At 38.8% G+C, this 16,499-nt stretch overlaps 1 protein-coding gene across 1 annotated transcript in view; it reads left to right on the forward strand.

The window, feature by feature from the left end:
• The first annotated feature begins 1,646 nt into the window (after positions 1-1,646).
• Positions 1,647-16,499, forward strand: part of F8 (coagulation factor VIII) — a 195,584-nt gene continuing 180,731 nt past the window's right edge. The window contains exon 1 of the mRNA XM_036016343.1: positions 1,647-2,009. Coding sequence (XP_035872236.1) covers positions 1,864-2,009 — 146 coding nt within the window. The 5' untranslated portion in view covers positions 1,647-1,863. The remainder of the gene's footprint in view (positions 2,010-16,499) is intronic.

The following is a 16,499-nucleotide window of genomic DNA, read 5'->3' on the forward strand; positions in this document are numbered from 1 at the left end:
TTCCTAGCATGTAGTATATGCCAGCTGTTACCTCTACATCTTAGTGTCTGGCAGAGAGAGAGTACAGCAAATTTTTAACAAAGGGCCTTCTTCCAGCTTGTTTCCAAGCTGGACATCTCACTAATTTCTCCCAAACACATTCTTACTCATGTAGAACTGGACTCTCAGTGATAACATTTCTTAATGCAACCCTAGCCAAATTTCTTATCTTCTATGCTTTGAGGCCCTTGGAGAGCCCCTTACTCCTCCTAATATATATTAACCTGAGTAGGGTCTCTGCTTGAACTAAGCATGGCTACATTCTCATTTAAAGAGATATAATGTCCTATACCTGGGCCAAAGTAAACAACTTTTTAAAAAAAGATTTATTTATTTATTTATTTATTTATTTTTAGAGAGGGAATGGAGGGAGAAAGAGAGAGAGAAACATCAATGTGTGGTTGCCTCTCATGTGGCCCCCACTGGAAATATGGCCTGCAACACAGGCATGTGCCCTGACTGGGAATCGAACCAGCAACACTTTGGTTCGCAGCCTGTGCTCAACCCACTGAGCTACGCCAGCCAGGGCTCAAAGTAAACAACCCTAAGAAGCATCAGGTAACAACAATGAAAGGTAAATAAAATATTAAGTCTGTGTGGTTGTGAGTGCTATGTAGAAAAATGAAAGTGGGTGTACAGGGTGAAGGGGAATGAAGGGGGGGTAATGGGACAACTGCAATAGCATAATCAATAAATTAAAAAAAAATAGGAAGAAAAATAAAGCCAGGAGGAATATCAGTAGTGTCAGTGTGGGTAGAGAACTTGCCATGGAAATGTGGTCCATATTTGAGCTCATTGGGAAGGCAAGATTTGAGCCAAGACTTAAAGGAGATGTGGGACTTAAATGTGTGGAGTCTGGGGGAAAGATGTTTCAGGTAGAGGAAATAGTGAGTGCTAAGGTCTAGGTGCAAAAGGCCAGTAGCCAAAGTGAGATGTGACCATGGAGGTCAGAGAAAGGGACATGCAGATCATGGCAGATGCTCTAGGCCCTAGCAGAGACATAGGATCTTACTACAAGTGAGGTCAGAAGCTGGTGGAGGATTTTGAGGCAAAGGAATGACAGGATCTGCTTTATAGTTTTGAAAAGTCACTTTGTGGTGGTTATGTGAGGTACAAAGGTAGAAATAAGGAGACTATTAGGATACTGGTTACTCTTGCTTATGCAAATGGATCCCAGAATCTGCTGCTACAACTAAGGAAGAGGGTTGGAGTAGGCTAAGAATATGAGTACAAAGTAAAGATCCTTTCCCTGGCTGGTGTGGCTCAGTGGATTGAGTGCCGGCCTGCAAACCAAAGGGCTGCCAGTTCAATTCCTAGTCAGGGCACATGTCTGGGTTGTAGGCCCAGGTCCCCTGTTGGGGGTGTATGAGAGGCAAACACATATTGATGTTTCTCTTTCTTTCTCCCTCCCTTCTCCTCTCTCTAAAAATAAATAAACCTATTTTTTAAAAAGATCCTCTTTACCTGGACCTCCCCCTCCCTCACTTCCCTTCCTTAAAGGTTCGGATGAAAGCAATGCTCTTCTTGTGCACCTACTGCTCTCAGAGGTGAATGGGTTAAGCTTTAGCTCAGCCTCCCTTTTCCTATTCAGTTCTTCCTGTGGCTGCTTCCCACTGCCAAAAAGGAAGCAATCCTATCCCTTACTGCTTAGTGCTGCTGCTGTCACATCCAGCAAGTAAAGTTCCCTAAAATTCTCTATAAAGCTTTTGGAACTTTTCATTAAATCATAGAAAATTTATTTTTTTCTGTCTTGGGAGCCAACGATATTTTAGAGAAAAATTAATCTGCATTTCTCCAGTTGAACATTTCTTAGCCTTAAGAGCCATGCAAACAGAGCTCTCCACCTGCTTCTTTCTGTGCCTTTTGCCATTCAGCTTTAGTGCCACCAGAAGATACTACCTGGGCGCAGTTGAACTGTCCTGGGACTACACCCATAGTGAACTGCTCGGTGAGCTCCACATGGATACAAGGTAAAGACATACTCTATAGTGTCCAACCAGGATTGTGGGGATGTGACTCTAGTTGAAGGAAGGTGCAGACATTAGGTTAGAATGGCTGTGATGCTAGTTAAGCCTTGAAAAGCATTTCCAGGTATGGCATGTATGCATCTGTGCTATTAGCACAAATTCTAACTACCAATCCTTTCCAAAGATCTGACCTATTCGTTGATATTTTGTTCTGTTTTGTCTATTGATTTTTCTTTTTAAGTATATTTTATTGATTATGCTATTACAGTTTTCCCATTTTTCCTCCCCTTTATCTCCCCTCCATCCTGCAGCACCCCACCCTCCAGCATTCTCCCCCCAACCTTAGTTCATGTCCATGGGTTGTACATATAAGTTCTTTGGCTTCTCTGTTGTCTATTGATTTTTATTGTCACATGCTGCCACTCTGAAAACTGGAGAGTGGAGTAGAGAAAGGGCAAAGAGGCAAGGAGCATAAGAGAGAGAGCAATTCCATAGAAGGAAGCAGAACAATGAGATCCCATCAATATTGAAGACGGTTTAGTCTCTAGTTTTATTGTGTGTGTTCTATGGTTTTGATTTCTTTGCTCAATTTTGGTGTAAGGATAGTATGAGCCATGAGTTCAGAAGCTTTCATATTTTGGGGGCTCTAGTGCATTTAGAGAAAATAGTATTAAATAACCTTTTCAATATTATCTATGGACATTGATTTATTCAGATTTTATACCTCTTCTTCAATCAAATTTGGTTATATATATTTTCCTGGAAAGCGATTATCCCTACATTCAATAATGTATTGGTATCAAGTTACATAATAGTCTTGGGATACTGTTAAACTACTTTGTGTCTGTAGTTATATCTCCTTTTTCATTTTTATTCATTTTTTAAAAAAAGAAAGGAGGAATTTTTAAAGATTTTATTTATTTATTTTTAGAGAAAGGGAGGGAGAAAGAGAGAGAAAGAAACATAATGTGTGGTTGCCTCTCACACACCCCCTAACTGGGGACCTGGCCTGCAACACAGGCATATGCCCTGACTGGGAACCGAAATGGTGACCCTTTGGTTCACAGGCCAGCATTCAATCACTGAGCCACACCAGCCAAGGCTCTTTTTTCATTTTTATATTGTGTGTATTCTTTTTCCCTCTCTTAAAAATAATATTTCCAGGAACTTTCTCAGTTCTTTACTAGTCTTGTCAGGAGTCATATTTTTGTTCTGTTGTTTTCTGCTTTTATCTTTATTGTTTCATTCCTTCTTCCTAAATTCCTTTGGTTCATTTTGTTGATCCATTTTTTGCTTATTAAGTTGTCTGCTGAAATCATTTATTTTAAATTTTGTTTTGTTTTCTTTAAATGTGTATTATAAAGATTTCGATTCAATACATGTGTAATGATCATTTAAGTAGTAAATGCCATGTCATATATACTTTATAGTAATTTTTATTCTTTCTGTTTGGCTCTCTACCCTCCTTCTACATTAGCCCCCTTCTTGCTTATCCTCAGTCAGGTAACCTAAGTATAATAATATATATTCACACACACACACATATACATATATGTGCAAATAAAGATTTTCTTAGTCATTGGGGTTTTCTCACAAACATTGGATATTACAACACTTTTATTGCTCATTAACACTTAGCAGAATTCTGTCCAAGTCATTTAGCATAGCTTCAGTTGATTCTTTTTAATGGCCATATAGTATTCCATATTATTCCAGGGTTTTGTGTTTTGTTTGTTTGTTTGTTTGTTTGTTTGTTTTGACATTATGTCTATCTCATTACACCGTGGTGCTTTTATTCCTATGGGACAGATTCTCAAAAGTGATGTTGCTGGAGTGAAGGTAATATTTCCTTTTTAGTTTTGATTTCCAAAAAGGCTAGGACTCTTCAAATATTTCTACTATCAGTGTATGGAAATGGCCTTCTCCCTGCATTTGCACCAGCAATAAGTTTTATCTTGCTTTTTAATGTTTGCCAGTCTAGTAGGTATATAATGATATTGCATCACTAATCACATTCCTTTTATTTCAGATGAGATTGATCATCTTTTCAAATGCATGTTGGCTGTTGCATTTATATTTTGAGATTTTATTTATATGTTTTGTTCATTTTTCTTTGGGCTTTTTTGTTTTCTTAAATTATGAGAACACTTTTATTTTTACAAGTGTTATCTTTTTGTTCTTGACTTTGTTTATAACCTTTATGAACAAAAGTTTTAAATTTTTACAGATATATCTATATTTTCTTTCACAGCTTCAGAATTGCCAGTGTTGGTTAAACATGTTTTCTACACATCAAGATTGTATGTGTATTCTTTCAGATTTTTTTGCAAAAAAATTACTGTTTTGCTTTTTACATTTATGGCTTCAATTCATCTGATAGTTATTTTTGTGTATGGTATGGGAGTAGAATGTGTCTAGGCTTATTTCTTTCCAGATGAATAGCCTATTACAATGGCACCATTTATCAAATAATACATCTTTTGCCACTGATTTGAACAGACATATTCATTATATAAAATTCTCATATACATTACTACCTATTTCTGGATTCATTATGCTGTTTGACTGATATACTTGTATCATGCTATGTCAATACCATACTGATTTGATTACAGTGGGTCTATAATATCTTTTAATATCTGGTAAGTGAAATCAACCATTGCCTGTTTTTTTCGTACTTTTTCTTTTAGCATTTCTTAGGAATTTTATTCTTTCACATAAAAATGTTAAAATATTTTCCAATCAAAAAGAGTCAAGTACTATTGTGATTTTAATTTGTATTTCATTTCATTTATCCATAAGTTTAATAATATAATAAATGTAAGTAATTTGTTATTACATTTAGTTCTATGCATTCTATAAATGTATTTCTATTGTCAATACATTGTTTTCTGCTATTTCCATTTATTGATATTTAGTATCAAAATAGAAAAAAAACCTCTTTATTTGTATATATTCACCTTGAATCTAGCTACCTTAACTGAATTCTCTTAATAATTCTAGTAATTTTATTCTAGAGTCTCTATTGAATCATATCCAAAATGAGTCAGATTTTAGCTCTCTTCCAGTGTTCATAGCCAATTATTTTTTCTCATCTTATTGAATTTATTAGAAAATACAATAAAATGTTAAGTGATACTAGTAAAAGTGAGCATTCCTACTTGAAATATTCTTAATATTTTGCTTTTTAGAATAGTATTTGCTGTTTTTTAATAGCCTTTGTTAATTCTATTCCCATTTGTCATAAATTTTTTATTGGAAATGACTTCTCAGCATCTAGCATCACCTGAATTTTACTTTTCAATATATTGATAGACAAATAGATTGTTAACAGATTGCCCGATATTGAATACCCTTACATTTTTGGAGTACAATCTAATGTTCATATAATGTCATTATTGCTGAGGTCTATGTCCTAATATTTCTTCAGATACTGTGCCCTTTTATTATATGGGATTGATCTATAGCATTATTTTTGTTATTTTTATTAGATTTTGACATAAAAGGTTTATTGGGTTTGTCAAATGAATTAATGAATGCTCCACCTGTTTATGTCACCTAGAATAGCTCAAATAACATTAAAAGTTAGGTAAGACTCAGTTATAAATTCATGTGGTCCAAGTGACTTTGCAATATCTTTAGTCATCTCTTCAGGTTCTCCTATCATAATTAGTCAAACCAAGTTTCAATTTTTTTGACTCACCTTTAATAATTTTACACTTTTCCAGGAAATGATTTCCTTTATTTTTCAATTTTGTTGCCCCCATGTTGCCTATGGTAGGGGTCCCCAACCTCTGGGCTGAGGACCAGTCGTGGGCTATAGGAACTGAGCTGCACAGCAGGAGGTGAGCCTGAATGTAATGCACTTGAATCATCCCGAAAACCATCCCTCACCCTCAGTCCATAGAAAAATTACATTCCACGGAACCAGTCCCTGGTGCCAAAAATGTTGAGCACCACTGGCCTATAGCACTCTCTCATGATTCTTTTACCCCACATTATCTGTAGTTATGTGCCCTTCCTCATTCTTAGATTCCTATATCTTTGCTATTTATCTGTATCAATGAACAGGTTTGCCAGGGATTTGTCTCTTTTGTTATTGATGGTGGTCTTTTGAAAAAATGAGCCTTTGGGTTTCTTTGTTCTTCCTAGTTATTTTTAATATTTAATTCATTTTTTAAAGTTTTATCTTTATCAAAGATCTCTTCTTAGTTTCTTTTGGTTTATTGAGCTGTATTTTTCTAGTACCTTAGGAAAAATGATATGTTCTTTTCTCTTTTGTGTCTCTTTTTAAAATGGTGAAGGCACTTAATGCTATGTATTTTTCTCTGAGAACAATTTTTCCCATAGGTTATAGATGAAAAGTTTTCTTTTCATGTTTTCAGTATAGTTTGTAATATCCTCTTTGATTTCACTTAGAAGCATGATTTTAATTGCATTTTTAATTTACTTGTCAAGTCATTTTTAATATTTAAATCAATTTTGAGTATCGCCTTAATTTTCTATTGCTGTGTAACAAATTACCTCACACTTAGAAGCTTGCAAGAAAACCCACTTATTATCTCACAATTTCAGTGAGTCAGAACTGGATACTCTGCTCAGGTTCCTACAGGGCCAAAATCAAGGTGTTGATAGAGCTGTGTTCCTTACTGGAGGCTCTGGGGAGAGTCCACTTCCAGGTTTATCTAGAATTCCTTCTCTCAATTTCCATGTAATGCCCTCCATCTTCAAACTAGCAAGAGTGCATCAAGTCTTTCTCATGCTTTCAATCTGCCTGACTTAATTTTCCACTCCATCTCTCTGACCTTTTCTGCCTCCCTCTTCTACTTTTAAGAACCTTTGTAATTACATTGGGCCCACCCAGATAATCTCCTCTCCCAAGCTCAGCTAATTAGCAACCATAATTTCACCAGCAAAGTCGGTTTTTGCCATGTAGCATATTCATGGGCATAACAACAAAGGACAAAGGTCATCAGGGGCATTATTTTGCCTACCTCAGGTATAATTTACATACAATGAAATGCACAGATTTTAAATGTGTAGTTTGGTAAATTTTCAGAAATGCATAACAACCACCCTAATCAACATATAAAACATTTACATCAACCATGCTGCAATGTTACAGTGAGTCTCCCTGCCCTGACCCAGGCCCCAGGAAACAAGATGCCTTGTGGAATGACAGACTCATTTTGAAACCGGAAAAGTCAGTATTTGTGCTGCCTGTCACTACCAGGACTAATAAGTAGAGACAAAGATTAAATCTTTATGGCCACTTTATTCAGATGCCAATGACCTTAGAAGACAGTGTGTTATGTACCCTCAAAAAACCATTTTAACATCTGATCTCAAGCTGACTTTTTTCCAAGTTTTATTTATTTTTATTGTATTTTCTCCATTACCATTTGTCGCCTTTATACACTCTTCCACCTCCACCAGCCCCTCTTCCTCCCACAATCACCACCCTGTTGTCCATGCCCATGAGACCTTTTTTTTTGCTGGACCTCTCCACCACGAAACCCCCCACTCAGTGTTGTCATCCTGCTCTCTATGAGACTGTCTCTATTTTGCTTGTTAGTTCAGTGTGTTCATTAGATTCCACATATGAGTGAAATTATATGGTATTTGTCTTTCTCTGACTGGTTTATACCACTTACCATAATTTTCTCCAGATCCATCTATGCCGTTGCAAAGGGTAAATTTTTCTTTTTTATGGTTGAGTCATATCCCGTTGTGTAAATGTCCCATAGTTGTTTTATCCACTATCTACTGATGGACACTTGGGCTGCTTCCAAATCTTGGCTATTGTAAATTATACTGCAGTGAACATAGGTGTGCTTCTTTCCTTTTTTAAAGGTTTTATTTATTTGTAGAGAGAGGGGAAGGGAGTGTGAGACACATATTTGTGTGAGAGAGAAAAACAATGAACTGACTCTTGCACACCCCCAACTGGGGACCTGACCCACAACCCAGACATGTGCCCTGCCTGGGAACCCAACCAGCCACCTTTTGGTTCACAGACCACAATCCAGTGAACCACACCAGCCAGGGTAGCTTGTATTCTTTTGAATTAGTGTTTTGGGTTTCTTTGGATAAATTCCCAGAAGTGGAATCACTGGGTCATAAGGTAGTTCCATTTTTAATTTTTCAAGGTAACTCCATACTGCTTTCCACAGTGGCTGCACCAGTCTGCCTTCCTACCAGCACTGCAAAAGGATTCCCCTTTCTCCACATCCTCACCAGCACTTGTTGTTTGTTGATTCACTGATGATAGCCATTCTGACAGGTGTGAGGTTATATCTCATTGTGGTTTTAATTTGCATTTCTCTCATGATTAGTGACATTGAGCACCTTTTCATATGTCTATTTGCCATATGTATGTCCTCTTTGGAGAAGTGTCTATTCAGGTCCCCTGCCCACTTTTTAATTGGGTTGTTTTCTTTTTTTTGGTGTTGAGTTCTTGTGTATGGCATAAGAAGGTAGTCTAGTTTCATTTTCTGCATGTATCTCTCCAATTTTCCCAGCACCATTTATTGAATAAGCTATCTTTTGCCCATTGCATGTGCTTGTTCCTATGTCAAATATTAATTGACTATGTAGGTATGGGTTTATTTCTGGGCTCTCTAGTCTGTTTTATTGATCTATGTGTCTGTTTTCATGCCAATATCATGCTGTTTTCATTACATGGCCTTATAGTATAGTTTGAAACCTTTTCATAAGGAGAAGAAAAGGGTAAGTAAGGGTTTTTTAAAAAAAGGTTAATTAGATAAGAGGTGCAATTTTCCTAGCATGTCTTTATCTGATGATCAACAATTCTTTATCTGCATCAGGATCTTCCCTCCCTTGAACACAATGGCTCAGATCCATAACTTCCAGACACCCTGGAGCACCAAGGTTGAATTTCTTGTTGACCTCATGGAGTCATGTATTCCAGTTCTTGTGAAAGCAGCTTTCCACAGATATTAATCACTTAAGCCTATAAACTATAACTACAACTAAAATCTTTAATTCTTGAGTTTCTCTATAAATTCTTGACTTTTCAACACTTTTATATTAGTAGAATCATATAGTATGTACTCTTCAATGTCTGGGTTTTTATATTGAGCATCATGATTTGAAAATTCATACAGGTTGTTTCATGAAGTAGTTCTATCCTTCTTGTTTAAATCCTCACCCAAGGATATGTTTATTCATTTTAGAAAGAGAGGACGTGAGAAACAGAGAGAGTGAGAGGGGGAGAGGGAGGGAGAGAGGGAAGAGAGAGAGAGAGAGGGGGGGGGAGAGAGAGAGAGAAATCTTGACATGAGAGAGAAACATCAATGGTTGCCTTGCTTACATACCCTGACCAGGGATCAAACCTGCAGCCTAGGTATATTCCCTGACTAAGGATTGAACCCACAGCCTTTTCGTGGACAGGATGATGCTCCAACCAACTTAGCCATGGAGCCAGGATAATTCTACCCTTTTTATTGCTAATTATTTCTCCATTATGGGACTATATTATAATTGCATATCTGTTCACTGTTCACATGGACCTTTGGAATGTTTCAGGTTTGGGTGCTAATATGAATAAACCTGCTATGAATATTCCTATACAAGTTTATGTGTGGACATCTGCTTTATTTTAGTTAAATATCTAAAAGTGAAATTGCTGGATCATATGGTAAATGTGTGTTTAAGTTTATACAAGACTGCCAGTAGATTTCTGGAACCATTATTCCATTCTATACTTCCACCAATGCAAGAAAGTGCCAGTTTTGACAAATCCTGGACAACATTTGATGTTGCCAGTATTTAATTTTCACCATTTTAATCACTGTATAATGGTATCTCACTGTATGCATATGGTATGAGAGAGGTTTATAAGTTCTTTCTGTAGTTTATTATAGCTGGAAAGTTGAGCAGTGTTAATGATCCAGAAGTAGAGGTCCAGATGGTCAATAACTTGGTAACTAACTGAACATTTAGCCATGTATCTATTAATGTTTGTCTTGTTAAAAATTAATATTGAGACTTCTGGCCAACATAGAGGCGTAGGTAGACATGCTGTGCCTTCTCGTACAACCAAAAGAAGGACAACAATAATTTAAAAACAAAAATCAACCAGAACTGACAGAAAATCAAACTGTATGGAAGTCCGACAACCAAGGAGTTAAAGAAGACACATTCACCCAGACCAGTAGGAGGGGTGGAGATGGGCAGCTGGGTGAAGAGGACTAGCGGCAAGGCAGCAACTGGTGGACCCAGTGAGGCAGCAGATTGTGGACTGTGCGGTCCCACATTTGCTTGCAGGTAAACTGGAAGAAACTGCGCAACCCAGGGCCCCAGCTAGGGGAAATAAAGCCTCAAACCATTTATTGAAAACACCTGTGGGGGGTTGAGGCTGCAGCAGGAAAAACTCCCAGCCTCACAGGAGAGTTTTTTGGAGAGACCCACGGGGTCCTAGAACGTACACAAACCCACCCACCCAGGTATCAGCACCAGAAGGGCCCAATTTGCTTGTGGGAAGTGGGGGAAGTGACTGAAATCCAGCAGAGAGCAGAGCAAGTGCCATTGTTCCCTCTTGGACCCTTTCCCCATACACAACATCACAACCCAGCGATGTGGGTTACCCCGCCGAGGTGACCACCTAAGGCTCCACCCCTCACTATGTAACAGGTGCATCAAGACAAAAAAAAGTGGACCAAATGAAAGAACAGATCAAAGCTCCAGAAAAAATATAACTAAGCGATAAAGAGATAGCCAACCTATCAGATGCACAGTTCAAAACACTGGTAATCAGGGTGCTCACAGAATTGGTTGAATTTGGTTACAAATTAGATGAAAAAATGAAGGCTATGCTAAGTGAAATAAAGGAAAATGTACAGGGACCCAATAGTGATAGGAAGGAAACTGGGACTCAAATCAACTATATGAAGCAGAAGGAAGAAAGAAACATCCAACCACAAAAGAATGAAGAAACAAGAATTTTAAAAAATGAGAGGCTTAAAACTTCCAGGATATCTTTAAATGTTCCAACATCCGAATTATAGGGGTGCCAGAAGGAGAAGAGGGAGAGCAACAAGTGGAAAAGTTATTTGAACAAATCATAAAGGAGAACTTCCCCAATCTGGCAAAGGAAATAGACTTCCAGGAAGTCCAGGAAGCTCAGAGAGGCCCAAAGAAGTTGGACCCAAGGAGGAACACACCAAGGTACATCATAATTACATTACCCAAGATTAAAATTCAGGAGAGACTCCTAGAAGGAGCAAGCGATAAGGGGACAGTCACCTACAAAGGAGTCGCCATCAGACTGTCAGCTGATTTCTCAAAAGAGACCTTGCAGGCAAGAAGGGGCTGGAAGGAAGTATTCCAAGTCATGAAAGGCAAGGACCTACATCCAAGATTGCTCGATCCAGCAAAGCTTTCATTTAGAGTGGAAGGGCAGATCAAGTGCTTCTCAGATAAGGTCAAGTTAAAGGAATTCATCATCACCAAGCCCTTATTTTATGAAATATTAAAGGGATTTATCTAAGAAAAATAAGAAAAAAATATGAACAGTAAAATGACAGCAAACTCACAATCATTAACAACCACACCTAAAACAAAAACAAAATCAAACTAATCAAACAACTGGAACAGGAACAGAAACACAGAAATGGAGATTATATGGAGGGCTAGCAACTGGGGGGTGGGAGGAGGAGAGAGAGGGAAAAGGTACAGAGAATAAGTAGCATAGATGGTAGGTAGAAAATAGACAGGGGGAGGTTAAGAATAGTATAGGAAATGTAGTATCCAAAGAACTTATATGTATGACCCATGGACATGAACTAAGGTGGGGGAATGCTGGTGGAAGGGGGGTGCAGGGTGGAGGGGAGTGAAGGGGGGAAAATGGGACAACTGTAATAGCATAATCAATAAAATATATTAAAATTAATATTAGATAATTCTACTTATACATTGTGCTTTGTTTTGTCACTTCCATCTAACATGCAGTCTGGCATAGTGAATAACAGTCTGAGTATAAAATTGAATGCAAAAAATGATTTATTTGTTATCTAGCTTTCTGTTCTTGTGTAGGTAGTCACATGTATTTACCAAGAAAAGGTTGATACAATTTTTATTTCAATGACACCATTTTATAGTCAAGATTATTTTGATACTGATTAACAGGACAAGCTGACTCTGGACACATCCTGACAACCTCTGCCAAGGTTTTCAATAAACATCTGGGAAAATTCAGTTTTTATTATCTGTTCCTGCAGCTGCTCAATTCTTCTCAGCAAGGGTCAGGAAATATAATAGGTTTTCTGATTGGTTTTAGATAAAGTGTGAAAGAACAGTTCATGTCAAGGACATTGTTGCCAAATATATTTGGCAAGATTTATATATCAAATCCTAAGGGAAATACACAAAAAAATCTCCACAAAAGTTAGGAAAGAGTAAAACCTGTGAACCATGGAACATTTTGTCACTTACTGCATAGATTATCCTGAAACTGAGACAGGCACATGAATCATGTGTTTTTGTTGCAGTGAAAAATATTCACTATAATGGGAGAGGTCTTGGGTTGTGGAGCTATATGGTCCTTGTAAGCTCATCTCTGAAGTGAATCTCACACCTTGGTGGTGTTGATGCCCTTAGGAGATTATAGTATGTCCCTTTGAATAGAGTCCTACTCTGAACCTAGTCCTAGGCCTTCTGTTTCTCTGTCTCACAATCTTGTTTATTCATCTAGTTTCTGTTTTTTTTCACTCTTCCCACAGAAGGAGAAAAACATGTTTCTGTGTACCCTTGATCCTGTTCCCTCTCTGCTCTTCCAAGTTCTTATTCTAGTAAATATTTTCTATGTGTCTTATATTTTCATTTTAGTCAGAAATATTGAACTGGGATAGTGTATGTCAAAATACCTATCTTTGGGCATGGATCTGAGTCTTGTTAGAAACCAATGGAAACTTTGGAGAAACTGGCTAAGGTAGACTCAGAAGAACCTAGGAGACAAAATGGTAAAAGAGGAAAAGGAACAAAGTAAGGATGAGTTCATATGTTTGGAAGGACATAAGTCTCAAAATGCTCAGGAGATAGGACAAATGGACTGAAGGGAGAAGTGCACACAATGATATAGGCATCAAATAATGTTATGAAATTACTAAAAACCATGTAGGTCTATGTCAAAGCTAGTGTCATAGAAATTTTTAGAGATGGATGAATTTAGAGCACATTTAAATATGAATTAATATCACTGGTCATGTTCCCTGGAAGCATATTGTGAGACAGAGATTAATGTGCAGAAGGTTTCTTTGGAGTGCTCTCAGGACCATCACTGGGGAAGAGAAGAATAGGACAGGAGTGGGCGGAGGGAGAAGTTCGGTTGCAGTGCAAGCTGACTCTACAGGGAGCTGAAATGACCCTTCTGAGTTGTCCCAAGTTGGGCCATCCTGGAAAGGACTTCATATCTCTGCACTGTTTGGTCATTAAGCACTGGTTATCCTGGGAAGGGGTATGGCATGGTAGCCCCAGGTGCCCAGGGTGCGCCCCTAGCTTCTAATTCAAAGAGACTTTTGTGTTTCTGCTGTGGGGATCTTGTACCCTGCTAAGCCCAGAGCTGCAGGGAGGAGCGGCACAGACTCCCAGGTGGGCCATATGCAGTGATGTTAAGTAGAGCTTTTTTGCTGCCACTCTTTGGTTCCTAAACCCATGTGTTGGGGACACAACCATCTTTGAATTAATGCATATACAGCAACATAGAAATCGCCATTCCATCCTCACAGGACCTTGCACAAGCTGAATCTTTACCTATACCTTAAGAGGTCATTCCACTGCTCTGTCTGGAAGCTTCTGGATGGAGCAGCATGTGATAAAGCCAATGGACACCATGGTCAGGGCCCACTCCAGCCCATACTTTGCTGTACAGTTGGTCCCCTGCTCTGACATGATATTATATGGGCTCCCACATCAGTGACTCAAACCCTCTGTAAGCCCTTACATGATGGTGTGGGCTGAGGCTTTGTAGGCAGGGAAGGCTAACATATACCTGGGATATGTGTCTTCTCCAATCAGAATCAAGTGCTATCCCTTCTAGGATGAAAGGGTTGTGTCCAATGCAGTCAACTTGCTGGCTGGTCTCCATGATAGACAGTGCTACATTGGGAACTCAGCATTGGTTTCTCTTGCTGACAGGTTGAACTTTGGGGGGCAACACTAACTAGATCTGCCTTCATCAGTAGGAAGCCATGCTTTTCTTTTTTAAATTATATTTTATTGATTATACTATTACAGTCATCCTGATTTTTCCTCCTTTGTCCTCCTCCACCCAGCAAACCCTGCTCCCTCAGGAAAACCCCACACCATTGTTCATGTCCATGGGTCATGTGTATAAGTTCTTTGACTACCCCATTTCCTATACTGTGCTTTACATTCCTGTGACTATTCTGTAACTACCTATTTGTACTTCTTAATTCCCTCACTTCTTCCTCCCCTTCTGCCCACCCCCTCCCATCTGGCAACCATCAAAATGCTCTCTGTACCCATGACTCTGTCTCTGTTCTTGTTTGCTTAGTTTATTTTTCAGATTCAATTATTGATAGATATATATTTTTTTACCACTATACTGTTCATAGTTGTGATCTTTTTCTTTAAAAAAATCCCTTCAACATTTAATATAATAATGGTTTGGTGATGAGGAACTCCTTTAGTTTTTTCTTGTCTGAGAAGCTCTTTATCTGCCCTTCCATTCTAAATGATAGCTTTGCTGGGTAGAGCAATCTTGGTGATAGGTCCCTGCCAAGAGTCCTATATAGGTCAAAGTCAATTTCATGACTTTGAATATTTTTTGCCAATCCCTCCTAGCCTGAAACATTTCTTTTGAGAGGTCATCTGACAGTCTTATGGGAACTCTCCTGTAGATAACTAACTTCTTTTCTCTTGCTACTTTTAAGATTCTCTCTTTATCTTTAACCTTTGGCGTTTTAATTATGATGTGTCTTGGAGTGGGCATCTTTGCATCCATCTTGTTTCAGGCTCTCTGTGCTTCCTGGACTTGCATATCTATTTCCTTCACCAAATTAGGGAAGTTTTCTTTCACTACTTTTCGTGAATAGATTTCTAATTTCTCCCTCTTTCTCTTATCCTTCAGGCACCCCTATGATGCAAATGTTGGACCTCTTGAAGTTGTCCCAGAAGCTGCTTATACTCTCCTCATTTTTTTTTTCTGATTCTTTTTTCTTCTAGTTGTTCTGATTGGTTGTTTTTTGCTTCCTTATGTTCCAGATCATTGTTTTGATTCTGAGTTTCATCCACTGTACTGTTATTTCCCTGTATATTGTTTTTTATTTCAATTAATGTATTCTTTGTTTCTGGCTAGACCTTTTTTATGCTGCTGAGGTCCTCACTAAATTCCTTGAGCATCCTTATAACCAGTGTTTTGAACTCTGCATCTGATAGATTGCTTATTTCCATTTTGTTTAGCTCCTTTTCTGGAGTTTTTGTCAGTTCTTTCATTTGGGCCATGTTTCTTTGTCTCCTCATTTTGGCAACCTGCCTGTGTTTGTTTCTATGTATTCAGCAGAGCTGCTTTGACTCTTTGTCTTGGTAGTGTGTCCTATAATGTAGTAGGTGACCTGTAGGATCTAGTGGCACAGCTTCCCCTATCACTCAAGTTGGATACTCGAGGTGCACCCTCCATGTGGGCTTAATACCCCCTCCTCTTATAGTTGAGCCTTGGTTGCTATTGGCAGATCAATGGAAGGGACTTACCCAGGCCAGTAAGCTGCAAGGATTGATTGTGACCACTGACCACCAACCCCTGCCCTTTGTGGAGGATCAGCAGTGCAGGGGCAGGGTGATGGCACTCTAACATGGTCTGTAGCTGTCCACTGAGTGTGCTGGCCCTAAGGGTTTCCCAGGTGGTGCAGGCCAAGGTCAGTCCCAACCTGTTTTGCCCGGGACCACCCTGCTTGAGCTATAAAGCAGTCTGAGATGGCTGCTACTTGTGCTGCTCTTGGAGATTCCCAGCAAAGCCAAGCTGTGAATCTAGGCTTTTTTCTGCTAGTGCTGGGCCTGGGGCTCACTGAGGCCAGCTGTTGCTTATTTGAGAGGATTTAGGAAGTATGCAGTAATGCCAAGAACCAGCCATTCATATTGAAAAGCAGGTTGGGTGGGCCCATAAATTGGGTGGAGTGGAATCTCTGGGGATTTTTAATGTGGACCAACCAATGTTAGCCCTGTTGGTGGTTTTCAAGCTGATATCCCAGCACTGGAGCTCAGAGGGAGTGAGTATGAGTAGGTGAGTCCACGTGTGAGTTTTTTAAGAACTGCTTGGTGCTTCAGAAGTTTTTTCCACTGATTCAATCTCCACTAGTTTTTGAAGCCAGAAGTTGTGGGGACTTATCTTTCTGGCACTGGAACCATGGCCTGGGAGTTCTGGTGTGGGACTGGGACTCCTCACTCCCAAGATATCCACCCCCTCAAGTTTTTATCCACTAGTAGTGGATGACACCAGCTGGTTCTATGTCTCCA

Source organism: Phyllostomus discolor, chromosome X (assembly GCF_004126475.2).
Source record: "Phyllostomus discolor isolate MPI-MPIP mPhyDis1 chromosome X, mPhyDis1.pri.v3, whole genome shotgun sequence".
In the NCBI taxonomy this organism is placed as follows: domain Eukaryota; kingdom Metazoa; phylum Chordata; class Mammalia; order Chiroptera; family Phyllostomidae; genus Phyllostomus; species Phyllostomus discolor.